At 49.0% G+C, this 25,131-nt stretch overlaps 1 protein-coding gene across 4 annotated transcripts; it reads right to left on the reverse strand.

Moving 5' to 3' along the window:
* Positions 1-1,404: 1,404 nt before the first annotated feature.
* On the reverse strand, positions 1,405-23,306 carry nup98 (nucleoporin 98 and 96 precursor). 4 transcript variants are annotated; one of them, XM_085471162.1, is made up of 35 exons: positions 23,101-23,306; positions 21,128-21,236; positions 20,628-20,723; positions 20,137-20,322; positions 19,783-19,925; positions 19,574-19,681; positions 19,306-19,486; positions 19,053-19,219; positions 17,478-17,615; positions 16,187-16,319; positions 16,009-16,101; positions 15,752-15,889; positions 15,463-15,596; positions 12,461-12,648; positions 12,260-12,376; positions 11,925-12,117; positions 11,476-11,575; positions 11,274-11,387; positions 11,021-11,159; positions 10,001-10,178; positions 9,639-9,794; positions 7,867-8,106; positions 7,423-7,555; positions 7,075-7,322; positions 6,680-6,864; positions 6,161-6,423; positions 5,818-6,087; positions 5,537-5,694; positions 5,057-5,197; positions 4,740-4,876; positions 4,444-4,665; positions 3,914-4,155; positions 3,527-3,681; positions 2,953-3,064; positions 1,405-2,748 (listed from the first exon to the last, which is right to left on the reverse strand). In XM_085471162.1, the coding sequence occupies exons 2-35, from the start codon at positions 21,204-21,206 to the stop codon at positions 2,552-2,554; spliced, it is 5,484 nt and encodes a 1,827-aa protein (XP_085327288.1). In that variant the 5' UTR covers positions 21,207-21,236; positions 23,101-23,306; the 3' UTR covers positions 1,405-2,551. The 4 variants fall into 4 exon arrangements, with proteins under 4 accessions (XP_085327288.1, XP_085327287.1, XP_085327285.1 ...); XM_085471161.1 differs by having other exon boundaries at positions 15,752-15,886; positions 16,187-16,322; XM_085471159.1 differs by having other exon boundaries at positions 16,187-16,322.
* Between the last annotated feature and the right edge of the window lie 1,825 nt (positions 23,307-25,131).

Consider the following 25,131-nt stretch of genomic DNA (forward strand, 5'->3'; position numbering starts at 1 on the left):
TAAGAAATGTCCTCAAAAGAGCCCATTATGTGCTGGAGGGGGAGAAGATATATTAAGAACAATAAAGGCCCCAAAACCGAACCCTGAGGGACACCACAAGGGAGGGAGGTAGAGGATGACCTAAAACCGGAGACCACCACAGAAAAAGATCGGTGATGTAGATATGAGGAGAACCACTCCAAGGCAGTACCCGATACACCAACTCAATGTTTAAGCCTTTTGAAGAGGATGTGATGGTCAACAGTGTCAAAAGCTGATGTGAGGTCCAACATAAGGAGGACCAAGCATTTTCCTGCATCATTACTCATCAAAATGTCACTACAGACCCAAAGAAGAGCTGTTTCTGTGGAGTGAGCTCTGTGAAAGCTGGACTGAAACTTATCGCAAGTTGCTTAGCCACAACCTTTTCTAGAAGCTTAGTGATTAAGCAATAACATTGTAAAAAGTTTTATTCAGTACTTTCTCAACTCAGACCAGTTTGAGTGCCAGGTTAACCATGTCTCTGCTGAGTGCCAGGTTAGCTCATGGTGTGAGCAGATCACCGTTTACCACAGAAGGTGAATGCAGCTGTCCGGGTTGGATTCAAACCTGCGGCCCTTTGCCGTCGGCTCTCTGCCATCAGATCCAATAAAAGGCAACAACTGTCTCAAAAGATAAACCAGAGTGCCCGCTTGGCTTTCCCCTCAAACGCTGTTCTGGTTGAAATATCTGACAACTGAAATATCTGATCTGCCAGCTCATCTTTTAACTTTGTGATGGTGGTTTGTTCAGGCTGCACTTGGTGGACCATCGAAGCCCAAAAAGAATAAGCGATCCAGCTCCAGAGGCAGCTCCAGCTGCTTCCAGCCTCAAAGCCACGTCAACTCGTTTGTACATTTTTCCTGTCTGAAACAATAAAGCTAAGTTTTTCTGGTCATGGTTTAATTTGAAGGTTGGTTTGTGGGGTCATTCTTCAGAGGTGCCGTCACCTGACCAACCACACGCAAGCTCAGGACAAACTGTGCTCCTCACAGAGACCAATAAAGAACGAGCTCTGTGGCGAGTTCAGGTTCCACGGAGGACGTCAGTCTGACGGGGACACGCTCGTGACGGGGACACGCTCGTGACGGGGACACGCTCGTGACGGGGACACGCTCGTGACGGGGACACGCTCGTGACGGGGACACGCTCGTGACGGGGACACGCTCGTGACGGGGACACGCTCGTGACGGGCATTAAACCCACAACTCTGGTTCTGCTGTGGCTTTAATGTCTGTTTCTGACCTGTGCAGGTGAAACTGCTTCACTCATGACCTCGTGTGTCTGCTGGGTTTGTTTTTTAAGCTAGGTTTGTTACGACGTTTATTCCCAGCTAGCTTTAGTTGATCCCGAGCTCAAAAAACATTAATAATGTGAAACAACCTGTTTATTTCTACTTGACTTTATTAAAAATATCAAACATGAGGAAAACAAGCAGACACACACACACACACACACACTGCAGCATCGCTGAGTGAACGACAGTTTCAAACAGTCCAACCGATTTCACTTTGAAAAACAAAAACCCAAAAACATTGTTGGCGTTCATCTACAACAGAAAAATAAATGAGTAAGCAGAGTTTCACTTCCAAAGACTTTGCATCCGATCTGATAATAATCGAGGGATAAAAACGACCTGATGTTCCCGTTTGATTTCCAAAAATATACAATATTTATATAATTACAGTGAAACCTCGGGCCGGCGGCTCGCTTTGGGAGGAAACTCTTGACTTTAAAGCTGCGACACTAACGATCTGAGTTACATCCACACAGGAACACACCTACAAAAATAGAGCGTCAACATTTTACACATCCACCGCCGCCTGCTCTGTGATCACACACAGACGGCCGCTTCTAAACCCACCGAGGGGGAAACACCACGTCGACCCGCTCTCTGAAGGTCAGAGGTCAAACGAGTCGAGTCCAACACAAAGAGGAGGAGACTGCTGTCAGCGGGGAGCGTTTCTGGAAGTTAAAGATTGAGCTTTGTTTACTCTGAACTGCTCCCGTTTCTTCCCCCAGTTTCCTGTTTATTAATATTTACTCGTCGGCTTTAAGTCAGCAGGTTTGAGTCGGATCAAATGATCCTGATGTTTCAGGAGAAGCTAATGAAAGAATGCAAAAGAACAAATACCCCGAACGATTAAACTGAAGGTGTTTGATGGGAAAAATCATCTCCAGCCTCAGCCTGAGGCTCCTGCAGAGGAACGTCAGCGGTGGAGCGGCCTCTGGTGGGCGGGTCAAACCTGCAGCAGCCCTTCATCACGTTTGAGCTCGTTTTATTTCATTGAAGATAAAGTGAGGAAGAATAAATTCTGATGATCACTCAGGAAGTATTTGAACCTTTTTTCTCTGATTGCTTCCCTGCTGTCGCTGCAAATCTCGTGTCACTTCCTGTTTGGTTTTAAATCTGAGCACAAGCTAAAAGACTGACAGACGTGGGGTTAAAGGTCACACACGGCTCGCCTCATCTTTTATGGTGTCAGTTTCGAGGCGTTTGAGCAGCCGAAGCTTCTCGTCCCGCTCTGCGCTCTCATTGGCTGACGATGAGCTGTCGCAGGTACGACTGCGTGAGGCCTCGCAGCTCCTCCAGCGTGTAGTCCTCGGGCATCGGCAGGCGGCTGATGTGCGGCGCCAGCTGGGCGAGCGGGATGCTGAGGGAGTCGGCCGTATCGCCCTGCTGCAGGCTCAGCACCGCACGCAGGATGTTCGCCACGCGCTTCGCCATTTCTGCAGAAAGGGAGGGGACCAGGGGGCGGGGCTTTGTTAGATCACCTGATGTGGCTGCGGAAGCTGTTCAGACTTTAAACTGCTCGTTTCTGTTAGAGAGGTGTGCGTGTGTCAGCTACTGCGCGCCTGGACAGTTTCAGTCACACACTCCTCCCCTCCATCTGACATCAGCCAATCAGGACAAAGATGCAGTTGTTCTCTTACCTGATTGGGCGAGGCGGTCTTTAGCGGTGCGGCAGGGCAGGAGCTCGATCCTGCTGCAGAGAGACGTCACATCGGTGTAGAGACGCTCCAGCTCGTAGCCGGCGTTTTCCATCTGACAGCGAGGACGGAAACACGAGATCAAACTCGGCGTGAGGACGAAACAGTTACAAAAACACGTGAAGACTTTACAGCATTTTACAACATTTCACAGCATTTTACAGCCCTGCTTTCAGATTTACTCCAGATCCTCCAAACACTGTTGGATGAAACCACGGCGTGCTGCGTGAAGCAGAGACTCGATGCTGCTCGTGTTCATCGCTCTAATGCAGACGACCAGAAATGAGCTCGAGCTGCGATCACATCGCCTCGTGTGAACGCCGCAGACGCCAGAGATGTGAGGAAAAGAAAAACCTGAGCTGAAAACGTGTTTCTATAACTACTGCATCACTACTTTTACACTTACAGTAAGTTTGTGCTTCTACTTCAATAAGCATCATAATGAAGTACTTTTACTTTGAAAGAACAGTCGCCCTCATCGAGCTGAGCATCAGAAACACTCAGAGGTGTTTGGTACCTGCTGGATGTGCTGCAGAGTCTTTATGACTCTGATGTAGTCGAGGTAAACCCCCCCTGCTGTGTCCCAGTCCTGGATGGTGGCGCAGTGCTCGGGGAGCGCCAGACCCTCCAGGAACTCCAGGAGGTAGTCGTGGTTATCGTTGATGATGCAGTCTGAGAGGGGGAGAGAGCGAGATTCAGCAAACTGATCTCACACATGAAACATAGCGTGATGTGTGGACTCGAGCGCCTCAGCACTTGTTGGCTCATCGTGTTTTTGAACCAACTTTAATTCTCTCTAACGTAACCATGTAATGATGCTAATTATTCAGATCAGAGGAGTCCGAAGTTTTTGACTCTTCTGCAGGACGTGGTTCAGACCGCGTGTGCAAACAGGCGGGTCTACCTGAGGCCAGGTGCTGGATCAGCAGGCGGTGGCACTGGTTCCAGTATCGGGCTCGGTACAGGTGCAGGGCCTGCTGGTGTCTGTCGCCGTCGCGGTGGGCTCGGGTGGCCTTGGCCTCGTGGATCCACCGCTCCGGGATCAGCAGCTGCTCAGTCAGGAAGCGCTCCCTGCGGACCGAGTCCTCCGTCTCCTGCAGGGGGCAGTGCAGCGCCAGCATCTCCCTCACAGCTCGCTCCCTCTGACTGAAGACGCAGAGAAGAAGATCAGACAGGAAACAACAAGCTGAGATCTAAAGTGAGGACGGCCTTCAGAACAAAGTGGGCCGGAGCGCAACGACCACGTTCAACTCGACTGTTACTGAAGATCACCGAGCCAACACGAGCCAACACGCCTACAGCTGAGAGCCGTCAGCTGTTTCCATGAGACTCGAGGATTCAAAGCTCCGAGTCGTAAAACAACCTGAGCCCTGTTTGGCTCAGAGCCAAGCTGCTGTAGAAACGCCGTCAGTGCTGGCGGCGCGGTGAACGTACGCGTGCTCGGGGATGTGCAGCAGGATGAAGACGGCCATGTGCCACAGGCCGGCGCTCTCCAGCTGCGCGGCGTAGCTGGCGTGGAGGAGGCCCTGCCGTGGGGCGCTCAGGTGGGTGTAGTGCAGCGCCTGCAGGACGCCCCACAGGTGCCAGCTCAGGCGGTAGTCCAGGCGCTCCCAGGTGACGGCGAGAGGCTCCAGCAGCTGCTGCAGGCCGTAGTGTCTGCAGGGCGACAGGAGAAGCGTTAAAGTAGCGCTCTGCACGTTTTACCCAACCAGCGGCTGAAGCCTGGTTACCTGTCGCTGTAGAGTTTGAGTAGGTGGAAGCAGAGGTCGTACAGAGGCCGTTTGGACGCCTCCTCCAGATCTGGCTGCTCCGCCTCCAGGTATGGAGGCAGGGGTGCACAGGCGTACTTCCCCGCCTCACACAAGCCCTGCAGGACAGAAACAACGATCACCGATCAGCACGAACACAAGCAGGTCACTAGCTACACCCGTCACGCCGCACACGCCGCCCTCTGCTGAACACACTGAAACGAAGCTTTACGAGTGTAAATGTAACCTGAACGCTCGACGGTCAGAAATGAAGTCAAAGAAAATCAGCGGCGGCTCACCTGAAAGGCGGCTTCGTATCTGGCGAGGGCGTCGGCCACAGAGGCAGTCGGGGGCAGCATGAACCAGAGGTGGACGGCCACGCAGCGCTTCCAGTCCAGCTCGGCGCACACGTTCACCAAAGAGTCGGTGGACTGCCACACCTGCACAGAACACCGTCAGCATCCAACCACAGCTGAAGACTGAGTGGAGGTTGTGCAGATCTCTGCAGGCCCTGATTTCACCCTGACGTCAGCTTTATGATTTACAAGCATTATTAACATGGATGCAACGACTGAAGTCACTGAACAATAACCACGAGAGAAGCTCGTGAAAATATTTCTTGTTTTACACGCTGTTGATTCTTTCCTGGTAGACGTGATGCGCCAAAACCAGCAGAAGGTGGAACTAATTCAGGTCGTTAGCTGACGACCTCTAACACCACAGAAGAAGATACTGCATGTGTGACATTAGCTTTATAGACTCTGGTCATGGCGTCATACCGGTTTCCCGGCGAGCAGAGCGAAGATGCGGAGTCGCTCCTCGGGCAGGTAGCAGTCGGTCTGCATGCGGTGCCAATCGGCGAGCTGAAGGGCGAGAAGGTCCCTGCAGTACTGCGAGCCCACGGCCTGAGACAGCAGCAGGGACAGACGGTGGTCTCCTGGACGGACAAACAGTTCAGTCGGAGGTTTCATTACAGACGGGAAAACGTGTCGCCGTGTCTACTGAGCGCCACATTCAACACTCATCGCTGCTACTTCCTGTTTGAGCGAGTGAACCTCACCTTCCTTCTGGGCGAGTCGGCACGCCTCGCTGATGCGGTTTCCCGTCAGGTAGCTGAAAACCGCGTCGACATGGTGACCTTTCCCGGCCAAAGCCACCTCCTCCTCCACCCTGTGGGAGGCACCGCGGGACAGCCAGGCCGAGAAGCTCCGCCTCCTCTCCAGCTGCTGCTCGTACTCGCTGAGCACCTCGGCCTCCTGATCCGAGGGGCCCAGCCGGCCCCACAGCGCCGCACACAGAGTCCAGACCTCGGCCCAGTACCCCAGCAGCGCTGCAGCAGAGAGAGCGTTTAAACCGGCGCCAACACCAACGCGTCATCTTTCGGCTGTGATGTCATCACTTACGCTCAGTGTCGCCTCGTCTGTCTTTCAGCTCGGCGATCCACTCGGCATACTCGTGCAGCGCCGCCACGCCGGGCTGTGGTCGCACCGCAGGGCAAGCGGAGCTGTCGGGGACCTCCACGATGCTGTGCTTCAGGCAGATCTCCAGGGGGCGCTGCAGCACCGCCTGGCTCGCTTCATCTTCCTCTTCTTCAATGGTTTTCCCTCTGGGAGGCTCCAGACCCACCACCTGCTCCACCACTACCTTGTAGGGGCTTTCTGTGAGTCTGCAGAACCAAATCAAGCAGTTTAATGGAGCTGATCTGTGGAGGGCGCGCCCCTCCTCCTCGCCGGCGAGGAGGAGGGGCGCGCCGTTGAAGTAAAACCATTTAAGATCGACGGCACATTACATCAAGGTGAACCGTACAGGCAGATGAAAATGTGCCTGTACGGTTCACCTCACATAATGGAGCCATGTTGTCATGGTAACTATAGACGCAGCCTGGCTGATGTGTTGGCGTGCGGCGTGTTCGTGGCTCTTACGGTTTGCTCCTGGCAGGTTTCGGCAGGAAGCTGAAGTCAGTCTTTGCCGTCAGTTCTTGGTGCTCGAACTGCTTGGACGTTGGCGAGCTCAGCCGGCTGCCGCAGTGTGCGAGCGTCCAGCCGGGACCCCACCCGACCCGGAAGGAGCGCACGGCGAACAGCCCGGTGTCCATGAGTAAACCTCCCTGAAAAACAGCGGCCCGACTTTGAGCTTAGGGGGAGAACTTGTCTCCTCTCGGAGAACCTGCCGTTCACATGAAGATGATGCTTTACAGACTCTGACCTCTGACCTCTAAACTGGATTTCTAAGCGTTAACAGGACTCAGTGACACGTGACCGTCACTTTGAGCACTTGAGGTGTTTTCAGAGGAAACGCCGACCTCCTGAGCACCAACCTTCCCGTGAGTGATCGACTCTTTGAGGGGGACGGGGCCGCCGAGCCGCCGAACGCCAACCGTCCTAAATGAAGGCTCCGGAGTCCGGGAGGGCAGCGTGAAGGGGGACGGGCCAGGCCCCGCCCACTGCAGAGAGCGGGGGGCTTCAACGCTGGCTGGAGACGGCCGTGATGGAGGAAGGAGAGGGCGGGGAGAGTCTGACAGCTGAGAGAGGGCCGAGGTGAATCGAGCCTGAAGGAGACCGCCGACTGCAGAGAGACAGAAGTTTGATTACGTCGCCGCCATTTTTACTGAAGCCTGTTAACAGACTGATGAGAAACATCGTGTGAGGGAGCGAGCGTTTCATACCAGAGGGTCGGCCCTGAGCGGCCGGCAGGACGAGGCGAGGAGACGAGACGTCCGTGGAAACCTTCATCGCCGCGTGATCGTGGAACATGTCGCTGTCATCGTCGTCCTCAGCAAACAGAGACGCCTTCATGATCTGAAGACGAGACAATTTTACTGAACAGACAAACGGCAGAGTGAAGTAAAAGGCTCTGGTTGCCTCGGTAACCCCCTGATGCATCCTCACGTCTCTGAAACATGTTTAAACATGTTTGCTAAAGGAGGTCAGAGCGGATCGCCACGTGACTCCAAAACCATTTCCTGCCAGTCACACATTCATGGACTGCATTCATATAACATTATGTATGATAATGTTATAATACATTATTCACCATTTGGTCTTTAAAATAAAAAAAAAAACAACAGGCCCTGTGATGCACTTCCTGTGGGCGGAGCTCATAGCTGTACCTGGAGCGTGTGTGGGTTGATCCCCAGTGTAGAGGCTATGTGGCCGGATGCAGATACGCCGTCGAGCTCTGAGGAGGCCAGACCGCCGAGCTTGGAGATCGTCGTGTCCGTCTCGCACGCCAGCAGGTCGCAGTCTTCCTCTCCTCCCAGCATGCTCTCTGTCGGGAAGCTCTGGGTGATGTCAGCCATGTCGCTGTCGAGCTCGATGGCGCCGCCCTGGTGCTCCATGATGGCGATGGCCTAAAGGCAAACAGACATGGCAGTGATTTTGCTGTTTCTCAGAGTTTTCATATTCAGAGTTTACAGAGCGTGCTCTTTATAGACGATGTGGGCGGAGTTCAGAGATCGTGCCACCTGATGGCCCCGCCTCTATGTGTTACCTGTGGTTTTGTTACTTTAACACACCTTCATGTCGGATCCTGGACAAAACGTTTGAACGTCTCTTCTTGTGCCGTGTTCGGTCGTGTTCCAACCTCAGACGTTCAGATGAGTAAAAATAAAACCATCTCTGAATCGAGCCGAGCGCTCACCGACAAACAGCCCAAAAAACATTTTTGTCAAACCAGGCGGGAATAAAACAGGCGGGTTCTCCTCTTTATCAGCCAATCAGAGCTGAGCTTCTCTCTGGAGTAACGACCATCTTCACACAAAGTTTACAGACCAAAGTTCAAATGTCTTCATTAACTTTATTTGTTTTCATTCATTTCAACGAGGAAATGTTACATTTTGTCACAATTTAAATCAGGTTTCTATAAAAATCTCCCTCATGATATAAACTGAGTTTGTTTACAAAGATCAAACAGTCTGTCAGCGTCTAAACATCACAAGAACACAAAACAGCAAAACGTTTGCGTAGATGAGTGAGAGGCGATTGGACGCCCGGGCGCTGCCACAAAGAAAACTGACAACTTTAAATCCTCCGAAGAACTCTGACCCTCAAACGCCCCTTTTTTTTTTCTTCTACTTCACGGCTTCTGGTTGTAAGGCTGACCCGACCTTTCACCTCGCGACCCTCTCACAGGTGATAAGCCTGTCGTCTGTTTCTGACTCTCGGAGAATCGAGCGCCTGCGATCTTTAGTTCTGGAAACCTCTCGGACTAGCGCAGCGCTCGCCGAACATGAAGAGATGTGTCTGTTCTTGTTTCTCAGTTTATTGGTAAAAGAAAAAAGTGAGTTTTTTGCTTTGAATATAAATATTTTGGATTCTGTCTCGACATTCTTCGCCCTTCTGTCATCGTTAACGCTGAACTTCCTTCGTTAATCCTGTAAAACTCCTGAATGCGTCTCGTTATTCTCAGACTTCATTACAGCAGCTCAAAGTCGGCTCCTTATTGAGCGCTCTGTTCCTGACCTTTGACCTTTATGTCACACAACTCCTTCACTCATAAACGTCTGACAGTAAAAGGATTTAAAGCGTCACACGCTCGCAGCGGCGCCGTGGAGCCAGTTCTGCCTTTGTCCAACATTTCCCAAATGATTAATATGCGAGATCAGGGTCATGTGTAATCTGCATCCACGAATCAGTGGTGACTTTATAGAGCCACTGGTGGAACTGGTTCCACATCAGGCAGAGCGCTGACGCTGCACAGCTGCTCCGAGTGAAAATGATCAAAATCAAAAAGTTTCAAACTTTAAAAAGAAAAAACAAAAGACAGAAAACGTCTGGTTAAAATCGACCTGCAAGCACGCCATTGGGTGAAGCGCTCCTTTAATCAGTGGCATCAGTGAGGAGGAGGAGGAGGGTGAGTGTGGGAGGGCGCGGGCTGCTCTACCTGAGCCTGTGGCGCCACCTGCTGCTGAGAGGGGGGAAGCTGTTGCTGCTGCAGCCGGGAGGGAGGGAGCGTCTTCAGCTTCTTGGCTTCGGCTTTCGGCGGGACGTCCTCGTCTTCGTCCGAGTCCTGCAGGCCGTACTTGGAGAAGTGCGCCACCTGAGGAATAAAGAGGGGGAGGAGTCAAATACACCTGAGAACCACACAAACAGAAGTGACTCCATCATTTTTATCTAAGTGTTGTGGATCTGAACCTGCTGAAAACATTCAAACATCAACGAACGAGGACGGTGCTGACGTTCATCAGATCAACAGGTGTCGCTCCACAGCAGCGGGCAGCGAGCGTGCTTTAATCTGAAACTGACCTCGAACACCCAGGACCCGGTCTCAGGGCGGTACTCCAGGAAGCGAGCTCCCTGCTTGCGCGACGCCTTCTCCAGCCGGCCCTCGTAGTTCATGTCGCTCAGACGCTCGGGGCTCCTGATCTGGGTGCACGCCGTCTTGTCGTTCGGCCAAACGCCGTCCAGAGTCACCTCCGCGCGCCTACGAAAACACAGATCCACATCAGGACAGGAAGCAGAGGCAGAACGCCACAGGTTGATTAACCCTGTGGGGTCGAGGGTATGATCGCACGTTTTCGACTACTGTTGAACTGTTCGCTTCCTTTGGTATCATTTTTCATTTTAACATTAACATAAAATCCAAGTAGGAAAAAGTAATATTTACTCTAACAACCACAAACATGTTTAACAAACCATTTTCATGGTGTCGACTTGAAATGCAAACAAGTTCCATAAATCCATTCATCTAAAAATGCAGTTCAAGTGTTTTAACCATTTAAACCTATTTATAGAACAACTCCGTGTTCTGCCACACACGTGATTTGTGCCACTCCATGAAAGCGTCACAGGACAGAAGAGCACATCACTTCCTGTTTCCCACCTGGAGGCAGTGTTTACATCATAATCTGCCTTCGGTGGCTTTTTGGCAGAACGGTGACATTCAGCAGTCGCCTCAGAGTGCGGTGCTGCCGACTGCTTTGTTGTGCACGTTGAAACAATAAGTACACAACAAAACACTAACTACACATTCACACGCTGAACAACACATCTCAAAACTCTGTCCCCTAAACTTCCTCCTCTTCCTAAACAACCAGATGTCACATGTTGCCATATCATTTTGTGATTGGTCGATACGCTAAATTCTTCCACCAATAGGGAAGGGTGGATTTTTCTTCTCGCTGGCCAGCAGCGAGCGCCGTCCTTAGTTTTAGAAAAATGAGGTGAACGAATCCTGTAAGTTAGCTTGTTTTTAAACTGAAATCTTTTTTCCTTTGAGATGTTCGTTTTGGTTTGTAAGGTTTCCCGTCATCTCCTGTCGCTCACCTGTTAAGCCCCTCCCCCTCCGGCGGCTTGCTCTTGTCGTCCGGGTACACGATGACCTCTTTGCGTCTGAAGTGGACGATTTCGTCGAGGTTCAGTCCCGACACGTTCACCTCGCCGGGGAAGAAGATGGAGCCGTAACCTGGAAAAGCAGATCGGTGAAGAGCGGTGAGACAGCTGTCCAATCAGAGCCGACTTCAGCTCAAACCTGTTAGCGTGCGACTGAAGTATGACATCACACGTGCGCAGGCGGTACCTTTCCTGCCGATGGTGAAGTTCTCCACGATGCACTCCCCGTTTTCGTCCACCATGTCGGCGAGCTCGTCCATGGAGGGGATGGTGTAATAGCCCACACGATTCAGAACGATGCCTGAAAACAGGAAAGCAAACGCGCGTCTTTTACCGTCCAGCAAAGGAAATGCGGACGGAAGCTGAAATCAGCGAGCACGCTCAGTTACCTGCAGGGTGCGGAGACTGCTGGGACAGCTGCTGCTCCTCCTCTCGCTCCTCCTGCAGAGACTCCTCGCCGAAGGACGCAGACACGTCATCGTTGCTCAGCTGAAAAAACAAAAAGCTCAGAATTAGCCGTGATTCTAGCGTGCTGTGCCGCCTTGGGCCACTAGGTGGCAGCAAAATGTAAAAGTTCAGAAGCAGTGAAGAAAACGAGGAGCTGCAAAACGGGATTAATGTTTCTAATTTGTTCAGCTGATGTTCGGGACTCGAACACTGATTTATTTGTGCCGCTGATTCTGCAGCTCAACTTAAATCGGCGGTTAGTTTCGTGTTCGTGGTTAAATCTCACAGCTGCTAGTTCATCGTCCGATATCGTAACTACGTTATTGTGGCGCTCGTTCTCTGCTAGCGACGACACGCTTGGGGAGGCGGTGATGTTTGTTCTGGTTCTGACCTCGAGGCCGTTCCTCGAGCCTTTGTGCATGTTCAGGTCGCTGATGGTGTCCTGCAGGCTGGCGTGGGCGCGGCCCTGTGGGATTGGCTTGGCGATGGGGTTGACGTAGAACTGAGTGACCTCCGGGTCGTCGTCGGCCCGCCTGCCGGGGCCCGCCACCCTCCTCAGCTGCTCCTCTTCCTCCTCCACGTGGCTGCAAATAGGAGAACATGGCGAGGGGAGGAGAGAGAAAGGAAACGTCAAAGTGGCTCACGCCTAAATCAGCGCTGCAGTTTCTACGGTCATGTTACACTTGACTCTCAGAGACGTGACAGCCAATAGGAACGTGGCGAGACCTGTGTCCGTTCTGTGGGTACTCTGACGGCGAGGCAAGGTCGTCGCTCTCCTTGTTCAGAGGACTGCTGTACTGACTGTTGTTCAGGTTCTTCAGCACGAGCTTCTTGATGCTCTTCCTGTGGAGGAAACAGACAGCATTACCTGTCGGCATGCGCACAGTCATATTTAACTTTGCCGCTGCGTGGCGAGCGGAGGTGTACCTCGGCACGAAGGCTCCGTTGGTGAGCGACGGCTCGTCGTCATCCAGGCCGTCAAAAAGCTGCGACTTGGAGGCTCCGGAAGACGTCAGCGCTTTGGGCCGCACCCTGGTCGCAGGACGCGGAGTCAGCTTGTAGTGAGTGGGCGTGGTCAGAGCCTTCTGAGCCGTCGGATTGGTCGGTTTCAGGCGCTGTCAGAACAAAGAAGAGATGCAGATTTCAATTTACCTCACAGCTTTGTATTACTTTATGTAATAAATTCTACGTTCCCGTCACCTGTGAGGGGCGGAGCCTCCCAATGGTTTGTTTAGACGAGGTACCGACAGCGAGGAAGTGAAACCGCCGTGACGGCAGCAAAAGAAACTAGGGGTGGGCGGTATAAACTAAACCGAGATTTTTACTATACCACAATAACAAGTTGATGGTGTCATCATGGATTATCTCAGTTGTTCTCCTGGCTGAAGTTTGGTCCTTTTACAGCATCCTGCCATGCGACTGCATTTGTCCCTGACCATCGGGAACCCTCATGTTAACTTTTATCCAGTGGAAAAAAAGTTAGCGTATTTATATTATGCTAACATAGTTGTGTCGCTAGTGGTCACGTAGCACATCATTACATACCAGCTAGCCCAACTTCAGTAACCCTACAAACGTCACTGCTGTTTAGTTTTCTGTCTTCATTTATGTTGGAAGTGATAGCAGAGCTGTACGTTTGAATTTTTCATAAATCTCAGTCAGAACATGCTATATCATGCTTAGGTGGAAACTAGCGAGCTAACTTCCTGCTAACTTCTAACTCTGTTAAATGTAATAAATTCGGTTTTCATGGATGCCTGGATGTTACACCTGGTGGAGCAGAACGCTGATCATTTTGTCAAAGATGAAAGAATTTAGACAGTTTTTAACTCTTAGTGATGCTGCAGTGTTTGTTTGACTTTGGGACCAGAAGTAAACGGAGTTTAGGACCCAGATTCCTCAGCGAGGCTCCTGACTACGGTAGCCCTAATGTTCCGACAATCCATCAAGTGGCGCGGCTTCGTAGCTTAGCAAAGTTGTACTAAAACAGTTTGACTGATTGCTGTGCACCATGTACCACATAAAATCGGTTCAAGGTCAGTAAGCACAACCAGAATTCATACATAAGGCACACTGTCGACTTCTGAGAAAATTAAAGGATTTTAAGTGCGCCTTATAGTAGGGCTGTTCATATAACCATGTATATCGGATGACGATATAAAAACATCTATCGTTTCATTTTACGCTATCGTTTGTTTTGTGGTGTCACAAAATAAACTGTTCACAGCAATATTTTTTCATGGTTCTGATGTCACTGTAGTGGCTATATTCATTTCTTAAAGTTCTCTCTTTCTCTTATATTTAATATAACCACACTACGGACGGACAAGCGCCTGTTTTTATGCATTGTCGTTAGCAACAACAACTGTAACAGCATCGCATGTCCGCTTGTTTATGTTCCACATAAACCTTTCACAATAAAGCTCAAGATCCTGTTGAGACTTTTCAAAATAAACTGTATCACGTGAAAGAGGATGCAGAGAGTTTACAGAGGAGAAGCAAAAAAGGGCCGTCAGGTGCTAAAAAATAAACCTTAGACTCAAACGTTAGAACAGCACAGCCCTACCTTATAGTGCAAAAAATATGGTATACAATACAGTTTTATTTATATAGCACATGTAAAAACCTGAAGGCTCACCAAAGTGCTTCACAGTAATACAGAGAAACAACACAAGTCATTTTAAGTACAGATCGGACACTAGCACAGACAGAAGGGAGGCACTAATAGACAGGAAGAGTTAATTAAAATAGGCATCAACTAGGGCTGTGCGATATGACCAAAATCTCATTTCCCGATATAAGACTTCTATCGTCCGATAACGATATAATTCACAAAAATGTAACATTTTCTGTAAATTCTGTGAATCTCGGGCAGCTCGACTTGCCCGAAGTGTTTCCAGCTGGGCGTCGTGTAGCTGGAGTCGAGTGTTTTAACGATGCATGAAACTTTACATTTTTAGACAGAAGTTGTAACGGCGCCGTTTTCTTTGTGAGTATTTATTACACGGCGTGCTGGGCGGAAACGCCTGTTCTGCCATCTTCTGTTTCAGTCCGTTATTACTCTTAAATCCTGCTACTTATTCCTGCGTCTTTTGGGATCTTACAAAGCTTCAAACGACGCGTCGACTATTAAATTAATGGTCGACGATTTTGATAGTCGACGATTGGTGGCAGCCCTACTCCCACTAATGTTTTTGTTTGATACATCTTTTTCCTCTGCGTTTTTGCCTCCCGTCCACACTGAGGCGTTTTGAAGATGCTCTCCGAAGCGAATACATTTGAAAACGCTGTGTTTGCATTGCAGTGTGGACAGCAAACCCGGAGCCTTCTCGAAAATAATGACACATTTTAGTCATATGATGCAGTCATGTGACAAACTAAGACAGCGGAGGGCATTACACAGCAGTTGTTTTGTTTGCTCTCAGTTTTGACGGCCCTGTTAAAGATCAACATCAGTCTGCACGTGTTTCAGAGAGCTTTTCTTCAAATCCTTTAAATTCTCACTCACTTTGCAACTTTGCACTTTTGTGTTACTCGCAGCAACAACTCCACCTCATTGTTAGTCCATTTAAAAACTTTCAAAGAGCCAGAAAGTAAATAAGCGGCAGACAGAAATGAGGCAGGTCGAATCTTCTTACGTTTCACGCATGCGCAACACTGGAACGTCAGCGTTTTTGGCCATTTCGATGTGGACGCACAACTCTGTGAAGACGACTGAAAAGTGTGGAGCGTTTTCAAATGAAAACACAGCTTTCAAATTTGTCTGGGTAAGTGTGGACGTAGCCTACTGTGGGGCAGAAGCTCGAGTTTGGCGGCTTCTTTGCCGTGAAGTTAAAACTGGAAGCAAATCCTCATCTTTGGATCTCGATACAATTTAAAAATAACTTCGTACATGAGCAGCTGGAGCTCATCGGCTACGCCACCCTTACCTCCTCCTTCTTCTTGGGGTCTGAGAGCGGGTTTCTGAAGAGCGGCGAGTCTCCGTATGGTGAGTACGCCAGCACGCTGAGCTGCTGCTGGAGCATGGCCTGCTGGGCAGCCGCTGCATTGGGATCTGTGAGGGCTGGAAATGAGAAGACGTTAACGCTTCACGTGTGCCCGTGGGGACGTGAAACAGTCACATCTTTACCAGCAGCATAAAACAAACATGAACGAACTAAATGATGACGTTTTAACAGCATCAATCTGTCCCCATCTCTAAAACATGTGGCCGCTCACCGACAGGCTGCGTCGCTCCGAATCCCAGGGTGCTCGTTCCACTGTTGAACCCAGTTGTTCCGAACGTTCCCATCGTTCCCAGCGTGGTGCCCAGTTTGTTCTGAGTGTTGCCAAACAGTGTCTGCCCGGGGCCGACTGCTGGACACACAGATGTGGACAAACTGACTGTTTAGTTTTTTTCTGGCTGACTGAGCAGAGGTGAGTGTCCTAGTTAAAGCAACAAGGCAGTTACTGGGTACCGTTGCTGGGTCTGTTACCTGTTCCGAAGCTGGTTCCCAGTCCGGTCCCCAGCGCTCCAGTGGTGGACTTGTTCCCAAACAGTCCTCCTCCAGCAGGGTTTGCACCGAAACCTGCAGCCAGACAATCAAACAGGACGAGCTGAAGAGCCGGAGGCGCAGAAACTTTGACATCGTCACATATTTTCAGCTGACTTACCGAAGGTGGAGGTGTTGGTTCCGGTTCCCAGTGTGAGGGTGGGCTTGTTCCCAAAAAGGCCGGTGGTGGTGCCGAAGGACGGGGCACTGGTGGTGGTGGTGCCGAACCCGGCTGTCTTGTTACCGAATAAACTCTGCTGCAGAAGCCAAAGTCACAGGATACGTAAAGGACCTGAAACTTATCACTCAAACTTAAACTCAGCCTCAGGACTACAAAAGAGCTGCGAGTGCTCAAAGAAGCATCTGCCTGGAAATACACGCGCTTCCCCGCGTGCTCTGGGATATTTGTTCAAAATCAAATCAAATCAAATCACTTTTTATTGTCACATCACATGTGCAGGCACACTGGCACAGCACATGCGAGTGAAATTCTTGTGTGCGAGCCCCACAAGCAACAGAGATGTGCAAACACAACACAAACGAGCAAAATACAAGAATGGCCAACCTGAAACTAATAAATATATGTACAATATATAATAGTGTATGCATTTCTGGATGTGTATACTAAATATTTTCCTACGTGCGTGTGTGTTCTCGAGTCATTAAAGGCATCCTCCTGAAAACAGGCGCACCCGTTAACTCTGCTTTAACCTCGTGGTTTGGGATGTTTGGCGCTAACAGTGTGGAGGAAGCTAACAGCGAGGGTGCAGGGTAAGACTCTCACACTGAGCTGCAACCCAGCTTTAAACAGATCAGTAAATGATAAGTTATTTTTTTTACAGTTTTGTCCTCCTGTCACTTCACTATGACACACCATAATCGCTGATTTATTTTACAGTTAACAGGTCAGAGTTCACAGATTGTTAATCCACACCAGTAACAGCAGCTCTGCTCATGGATGATGCTTAAACGTGTTGGTTTTTAAAAGACTTGCTAACTTCTGCCAGTAAAGACATTAAAATCTATGTTATTGAGCTTCTATCTTTAGTTGTAAATGTGGTTGAAACTCTGCAGCACACGTCCTGCTGCATTTGATCATCCATCCCTTTCCCTGCTTTCATAGAATAAAGAATAAGTCGTTGCTTCTTTATATCAAACTGTCCTCACAAACAGCAGAGCATACAATCGTAAAACGCACACAGGCCGGACACGAACGAAGCGCCGTGTCCTTCAGACTGAAATCAGACTGTGCTTCACTTCAAACTGTATGGACACAGAGTTGTTTGCCATCACAAACAAGAGTTTGATGAGGAAACATCTGATGAGGGGAGGAGCTGCTGCACGCGCACGCACACACACACACACACACACACTTCACAACTGGACAATAATGGGTCTGCTCTGATCCCAACCTGAGTGCCGACATTCCCAAATCCAGTGTTGGTTTGGCCGAACAGGCCCGTGGCTGTCCCGAAACCAGTGGCGGTGCTGGTCTGCGCTGAGCCGAACAAGCCGCCCGACTGAGACGCCGCCGTGTTCCCAAACAAACCCTGAAGAAACATCCAAACAACCTCACTGTGACTTCAAACAGCTTCAGAGTCAAGAGAAAACATGCTGCACCGCACCAACGCAGAGGCAGCTGAAAGTCAAACTGAGACGACAGCAGTGTTGGGCAAGTTACTTTGAAAAAGTAATTCATTATAGCTACTAGTTACTTCTTCAAAAAAGTAACTGAGTTACAAGATTCTAAAAGTAATTAATTAGTTGTAAAGTAACTATTGCGTTACTTTAAATTAAATAAAAAAACGTTTAACCCTCTGGGGTCCAGGGTATAATCAGCCATTTTTGACTAGTTTTGATGTTTCCTCCACATTTCACCTTTAAAAACTGTTTACTTTGTTTGGTCTCATCCTTTTCAGCACAACCTCACGTGTCTGAATTTACAGTCATGTTTTCATTTTGACAGACTGTACTCACACAATTGATCTAACATCAGACAAACATAAGATCCAAGTAGAAAAAGTTATTTTTCTACTGTAACAACCAAACATGTTTATTGATCATATTTCATAACTTAAAATGCAAATATAAATTGTCAGTTTTAAAATCATATCCACACATTTTGCAAACAAAGTTATTTGCAGCCATTTACCTTTGACCTTTTTTTTTTTTTTTAACCATTTCAAACCATTTACAGAACAATCAGCTGTTCTGCATTCAACAAGATGCCACACAAAATGTCATGTTGCCATATCATGTTTTGATTGGTCGACATGGTGCATTTTCCACCAACGGGCTGTTTTTGTTTTGTTTATTTTGCTCATAGGCGGAGCGTGCTCGCTGCGCTGTCCTTAGAGAAACGTGACGAAACTATTGAGGAAAAACACGTTTATCATGACTCTGGTATATATCACCGTGTTGCTTTGTCATCTTGAAGTGGTCATGTGATTGGCTTACCACGACTACTTTATTCTTCCTCAGTCAAACAGCATGTGATTGTTTTGCCCCCTGAGCTCCAGGTGTTGTGCCAAAAAGTGGTCGTCGGGCAGAAAGTGATCGCAGGAGCGCGCAGCTGCTTAAAGCTGCAGCATCCAGATTACTTACAGCTACTTCCCTGCAGCTGATATAAGATGCTGAACCAGCTGAACACAGCTTCAACCGTCTGTTTCTTGAAAAACAGTAACGCGACTGCGCTGCATTTTCTTGTTAGTAACAGTAACGCCGTTGTAACGATAGAAATAGTAAGTAGTTAGATTACTTGTTACTGAAAAAAGTAACACCATTACTTGTAACACCATTATTCCCATCACTGGACGACAGCGTGTGCTTTGGCTGCTAATGAAACTGAATCAAAGTGAAGCCGAGTCTGCTGGCTTCCACCTGCAAGTCTTTACTTTTTGTGGCTGCAGGAGTGAAATTGTGTGAAAATGAGCAGCAATCAAACTCAACCTGATGTGTCAGGAACAGTGAAGCAGAGCTAATCTCACCATGCTGCTGGTGTTGGCCTGTCCTATCGTGTTGGTGTTTCCAAAAGAGAAGCCGGTGCTCTGGGCGGTGGTGGTCGCACCAAAGGGCTTGAAGAGGCTGCCGGCCTGCTGCTGGGTCTGCTGACTGAACAGGCCGCCTGTGGTCGCGCCAAAACTGCCGGTAGTTGCTGAACAGACAGAGACACGCACGTCACTTCACTTGCTGTCATCAACACTTCTTATTGTTTGTGGGCTCTACATCACAGCTACTTACGCCCTCCGAAGGTGCTCTTGTTCTGGCCGAAGGAGAAGCTGGTGTTGGGAGCCGAGGATCCGAAGAGGCCGGTGGTGGCGCTGGGCGTGGCCGTGGCCTGGCCGAAAAGACTGCCAGTTCCCGGGGCCATCGGGTTGGTTGGGCCTTTCCTGCCCGCCTGGTAGTCCTCCAGCCTCAACTCCTGCAGGGAGAGGAAGAAACAACATCGTCAAACAACAAAACTGAGTTTTTAGTGGCTGCGTTTAAGAGCCGCCGAGTGAAAACGGACCTCCAGAGACTTGTTCTCGTACTCCTTCATGGCAGTGATGCACTGGTGCTTCGTATTGATGCTCGTTGTCACGCCCGCCTTCACCATTGTGTCACTTCCTGTCGGAGGCTGAAGAAGGGAAAACAAATTTAACACAGAGCATAAAAACAGTGAGACGTTTAGTGTCTGAGGAGCAGAAAGACGATTAAAGGGGAAGAATAGTCACTCACGTTGAACTTCACGGTCGTTCCCGGCTGCTGAGTGGCAGAGAACCCCGAACCTCCAAACAGGGACGTAGCCCCGCCGAACGGGTTGGAGGTGGTGTTGGTGGAGCCGAAGAGGCCGCCGCTGCTGCTGGTGCTCGTCCCGAAGCCTGAAGAGACAGAGTTCACGTCATTACAGGCCGAACAGATGGAGAGTCGGAGCAGCTGCTTCAAATCCACAACAACGTCATTTTTCTCATATTTACATAAAACTGTAAACATGCTTTTTGTTCTTTAAGGTTTCTGATTTTCTCGTTGTCGTCGCTGCAGGGATTTATCGTTTTTAATGAAAACGAGAGTGAGGGTTTGGAGGGTTCTCACTTCCAAACGAGGTGGCTTGCTTGGCACCGAAAGCATTGTTCTGCTGGGAGAAGAGTCCGCCGGTGGTGCCTGTGCCAGTGTTGCCAAACAGGCTGGTGGAGGTGCCGCTCGCTGCGCCGAAACCGAAGCCGGTGCTGGTGGAGGAAGTTGCCGGCTGGCTGAACGTGCTGGACCCAAAGAGCCCACCTGAAGGAGCAACACGGACAGGTCAGCACTTACGAGCTTTCCTTCTTTAGACACGCCCCTCATGACTAAGCCGCCTCTGAAGGATCATTTTACTGGATTTGTACAGAACAGGCCGAGAGCAGAAAGGAAGCTTTGAACCGACAGTTTCTCTGCAGTCCTGCAGCCCATCACGCATCAACAAAGCAAAACTGAAAAACCACATGAATCCATCGGAGACAGCGCCGAGCTGCGTTCAGATGTTGTTGGAAAATCTCATCTCTGCACACTGAAGCACCACAAACATTGTTGCTGAATGAAACACAAACCTGGTTTATTCTGCGTGGATCCAAACAGTCCTCCAGTGTTTGTCGTCGCCCCGAACGCAGACGTGCCGAAGCCTCCCGCCGCCCCAAAGCCCGTGTCTGGAGAAAAGAGACAAAATGAAGACACGATGATTCATGTCCACCTCTATCAGAGGGAACTACGTTTTTCTATCTGTGAGATATTTAGTCTCTGCGTTATTGCGGGCCCTCGTGTTGCAATGATCAGTCTGCTAATAGTGAAAACATCGACTGTCTCCTGACGTTTCACTTTTGTTTTTGTCAATTTGAATCTCTATTACGCTTCAGGAATTCAAACTGAAGCGTAATAAAACTGTCTGTGTGTGTGTCTGTGTGTCTGTGTGTGTGTGTCTGTGTGTGTGTGTGTGTAAATCCTAATGATGTGCTGCTCTCATCATTTCTTCCACATTAGTTTGGATATTTGGCATTTCTGACTCGCCCGAGGCATCGAGCTCACGCTCCTGTACAAAAAGAAATTCACTTACTTTGCTGACCGAAGGTGGACGAGGTGCCAAATCCTCCCGCCCCGCCACCGAAGGGAGTCCCAAATGATTTGTTGAACATCTTGCCCTGCTAGCAGGACAGCATAAGTCTCTGTGGACACAAACACCACCGTACAGTTTAGATCAAACGTTTATCTTCAGTCCCGTCGACTAACCGATCGAGGCAGCAGCAGATGTGCAGCTTCTGTTTTCTGCTGCCGTGTTTGTGGATGGTGTCTGATGGAGAGCAACAGCTTCACTTAAACCCACACTGGATCTTTCAGGTTTAGCTTGTATGTCTGTTTGGGGGTGTGGTTTACTGCTGCAGGTAACACACTGAGCGTAGATCATGCCTTAAAGACACTTTAGTGTCCCAGCTGAGGAAAAACCTTCTGAACAGCAGGAGGAAAACTTCTCTGACGTCACTCAAATTAAATGTTCGGTATCAGCTTCTGCTCTGAGAAACCGCATTTACAAACACAACTTTGGCTTCAGCCTCACATCCACAGAGGACTTTAGAAGAGCCAATGAGCATGACTCATAGTGTCACGTCTTTGGATGGTGGGAGGAGCCGGAACCAGAGGAAATGCGGAGCTCTGTTTTTAACCCAGACGTGACGACAGAGGAGCGTGTCCAACCGTGACACTACACTCTCACTGGTTCAGACCAGAAGCGCCATCCAGCTGTTAAACTGCACAGGCAGCAGCTGTTACAGGCAGAAGAACAGCAGGACGCAGCATTTGCAGTGTTACTCTCTACAACAACACTTACACTCAGCCGCTGCAAGGCTTGGACCAAAAGCTCTACAGCCCTTCAGCAAGTGTTTGTGGGAAGGAATTTAATTACAACAGTACTCACAATCCTGTGATTTAGGCCTGTGACTACAGTGTTACGATGAGAACACAAGGACAACGACTGCTCTCACTCCTGATTAGAAATCACTGCACTTCCTGTTCTAAAGCATCTTTAGTGCAGGTTAAGTGTTCTGGAGCTCTCGATCTCCTCCGAGTACATTTGACACACGACACATCGGCTCTGATGCGTTTTAGATGAAAAACAAATCTTTGTGTTGGATAATTAACTCTGAGCTCTTTCTACATGTTCGAACATGCAACAGCATTTCTCCTACAGAGACACTGAAAATCACACATTCACTGACTTTTATACCTTTACTCATTCAATATTCGCACCTTGTTTTTACTGTGGTTCATGACCCTCTTACACACAAGAAATGCCAGGTGTTGATTCCAGCTGTGGTTTGTTGTTTTGTTTTATATCATGTTTTTCATTTATTCTCTTTGTCAGGGATGGAAACAGACACATGAGTCAAACCTCTGATCTTCATCTCGCTCCACGAATCCACAGTCAGGAAGCATTTAAGGTGGAATTCTTTAAATGCTTCACGGGTACAAAATGACCCCAGCTGACGGAAACTGCACGCGTTTACCCTTACCCTTGTTTTAATGACTTCTGTGAGCACATTATCACGCTATCGCTTATTTCTCGCCGACCTCGATTCGCCTCCACGTGCGGCTAACCGAGCTGATCCGCCGGTTAGTCACAAACATCCGAAACACAAACGTTAATGTTGGAAAAACTGGGCGGGTTTACAGTAGGTACTATTCCGGCTCCTAACCGGGCGAGTCCGAGCCAGACCAAACCAGCTCCAAACCGCAGGTGAAGTCATGTAGCATTATTTCCGCTCCCGCTAACAACAAGTTAGCTCAGCGAATCTAGCCGACACACACCGAGCTACCAAACAGCTGCGTCGCCCGGTGAAGAGGACGGTGTAAAGGTTTATATTACCCCGTTACAAACTCACCGTTGTCCTGGACGTTTACAGGCGCGCAGTTTAATCGCTGTTACGAGTTACCTGCGTCAAGCTAATGCTAAGCAGCTAGCTAGCTTTGCGGCTAAGTGAACGATAGCAAAACAAAACTAAGGCAGACAAAAGAAACGTTTTAAAAGACACTGACCTTTAACACCAATGTGACACCCGCCTCTCTGTTTGCCTTCCGTCCACACTGACCAAGCTACAGAGTCAGAAAGTTCAGCGATGGAAGCGCTTTAGCTCAACATCCACCGCACAGCTTTGTCAACGAGGAGGGAAAACGGCCCTACGCAGCGTCAGCACGCACTTTCATACGTCAAACGTCACGATGACGCTGCAAATAGCGCCTAAAACAAAATCCAAACGTCGCCGTTTGGTACACATGAAAATAATTAAATAGTAATATACCTATATGTATTTAAAAAAACCATGAAATCGCAACCTGTCTATATTTATTCAACAATACACAGGAAGTCTGTCCGATCACGAACTCAGCAATGAAGGAGCCACCGATAACGCGTTAAATATGATATTCATATAAATCGGTGGTGCAGCATTGGCTGAAAACGTGCAAGAAAACATTTTGCCACCTCTTTCATGCTGTGCTGAGAAGATTAAAGATCAATACACTTAAAGAAGATCAATACAAATAACTCTGCTTTTGTGTCCGAAGGTCTCAAAGGCAGCCGTCGGCGGTGAAGCAACAGACAGTAACGCGAAGTCTGTTTATGTACGAAAAAAGGAACAGCAACGATATTCTAATGCTATATATACTTTTTATATTTATTTCGGAGGTCTCTGTTTCCCTCACCATCAGTCTGAGGTTCTGAAACTAACAGCAGCATCGCTTTTAGTTGAAAACACTCCAGATTTAGTGAATATCCTCCTGCAGAAACCTGAAAAAGAACAACATCGGTCTCTGGGGATGAGAGACATGAGGAAAAAGTTTGAAATAGATACTTTTCTTTATTGTCACTCCATTAAACGTGGACAGCCCAAAAGGTTCATCTAGACCAGGGGTCCTCAATCCCAGTCCGCGAGGGCCGGTGTCCTGCAGGTTTTAGATCTCACCCTGGGTCAACACACCTGAATCACATGATTAGTTCATTACCAGGCCTCTGGAGAACTTCAAGATACGTTGAGAAGGCAATTTATTCTTTTAAATCAGCTGTGATGAATCAAGGACACACCTAAAACCTGCAGGGACACCGGCCCCCGTGGACTGGGATTGGGGACCCCTGATCTAGACATTTTCAGTGGGAGAAACGTTTCATCATCATCAGGTGACTTCTACAGTCTCAGCTGACTGCAGGGCCCTGTTTCAGGAAGCCGGTTTAGTGGAAAAACTGAGTAAGTATACCGTGAGTTAACGAAAACTCTGGGTTTTCGGTTTCACAAAGCGAGTTCAGATGAAGCCTCAGTGAGTCACTATGACGACACACTCCGTGAAGCTAACCTGCCCCCTAGCAGGTTTACTACAACTAACCCTGACTGTCTCCGCCCCTTTGTCGGAAACCTGACAGTAGGAAGTGTCGGACATGGCGTGTCCCTTCCTTGAAGAGCCAGTAGATCGTGAAGCCCAAATTCTCCGCAGAGCTCTCCGCCGGGAGAGAGTGATCAGAGCGCGTTTGGACATCTTATCATTACCTGATGATTTCCTGTGTGAACGTTACCGTTTCTCAGCACAATCTATAATTTATTTGAATAACATCCTCAGGCCTAATATTACGCATGTGACACATCGCGGACATGCTCTCAGTTCTGTACATATTATTTGTATCGCACTTCGGTTTCTTGCAAACGGGAGCTTTCTGTATAATATTGGTGACGCTGAGCACGTTTCCAAGGCTACCGTCTGTCGGGCAGTCAGGAATGTTACAGTTGCACTGAAACGTCTCCTGCACTCGTCTGTGGTGTTCCCCGGTCACAGACCCACAAGATTTATCAAAGAGGGATGCCACAAAATTGCAGGTATCAGGATGACCAAAACTTAATGTATGATGTGGTGATACTTGGACTACTACTTAAATTGCACATTTATTTTCAGGGTTCCCAGGCGTGTATAGATGGCACTCACATTCCAATTATTGCTCCTTCAGTAAATGAAGGAGACTAAGGCTACGTTCACACTGCAGGCGAAAGCGCATCAAATCCGATTTTTTTGACCCTATGCGAC

This window comes from Copadichromis virginalis, linkage group LG10 (genome assembly GCF_057382275.1).
Source record: "Copadichromis virginalis isolate Kocher_CV1m ecotype Utaka linkage group LG10, C_Virginalis_male_GT1.1, whole genome shotgun sequence".
Taxonomy (NCBI): domain Eukaryota; kingdom Metazoa; phylum Chordata; class Actinopteri; order Cichliformes; family Cichlidae; genus Copadichromis; species Copadichromis virginalis.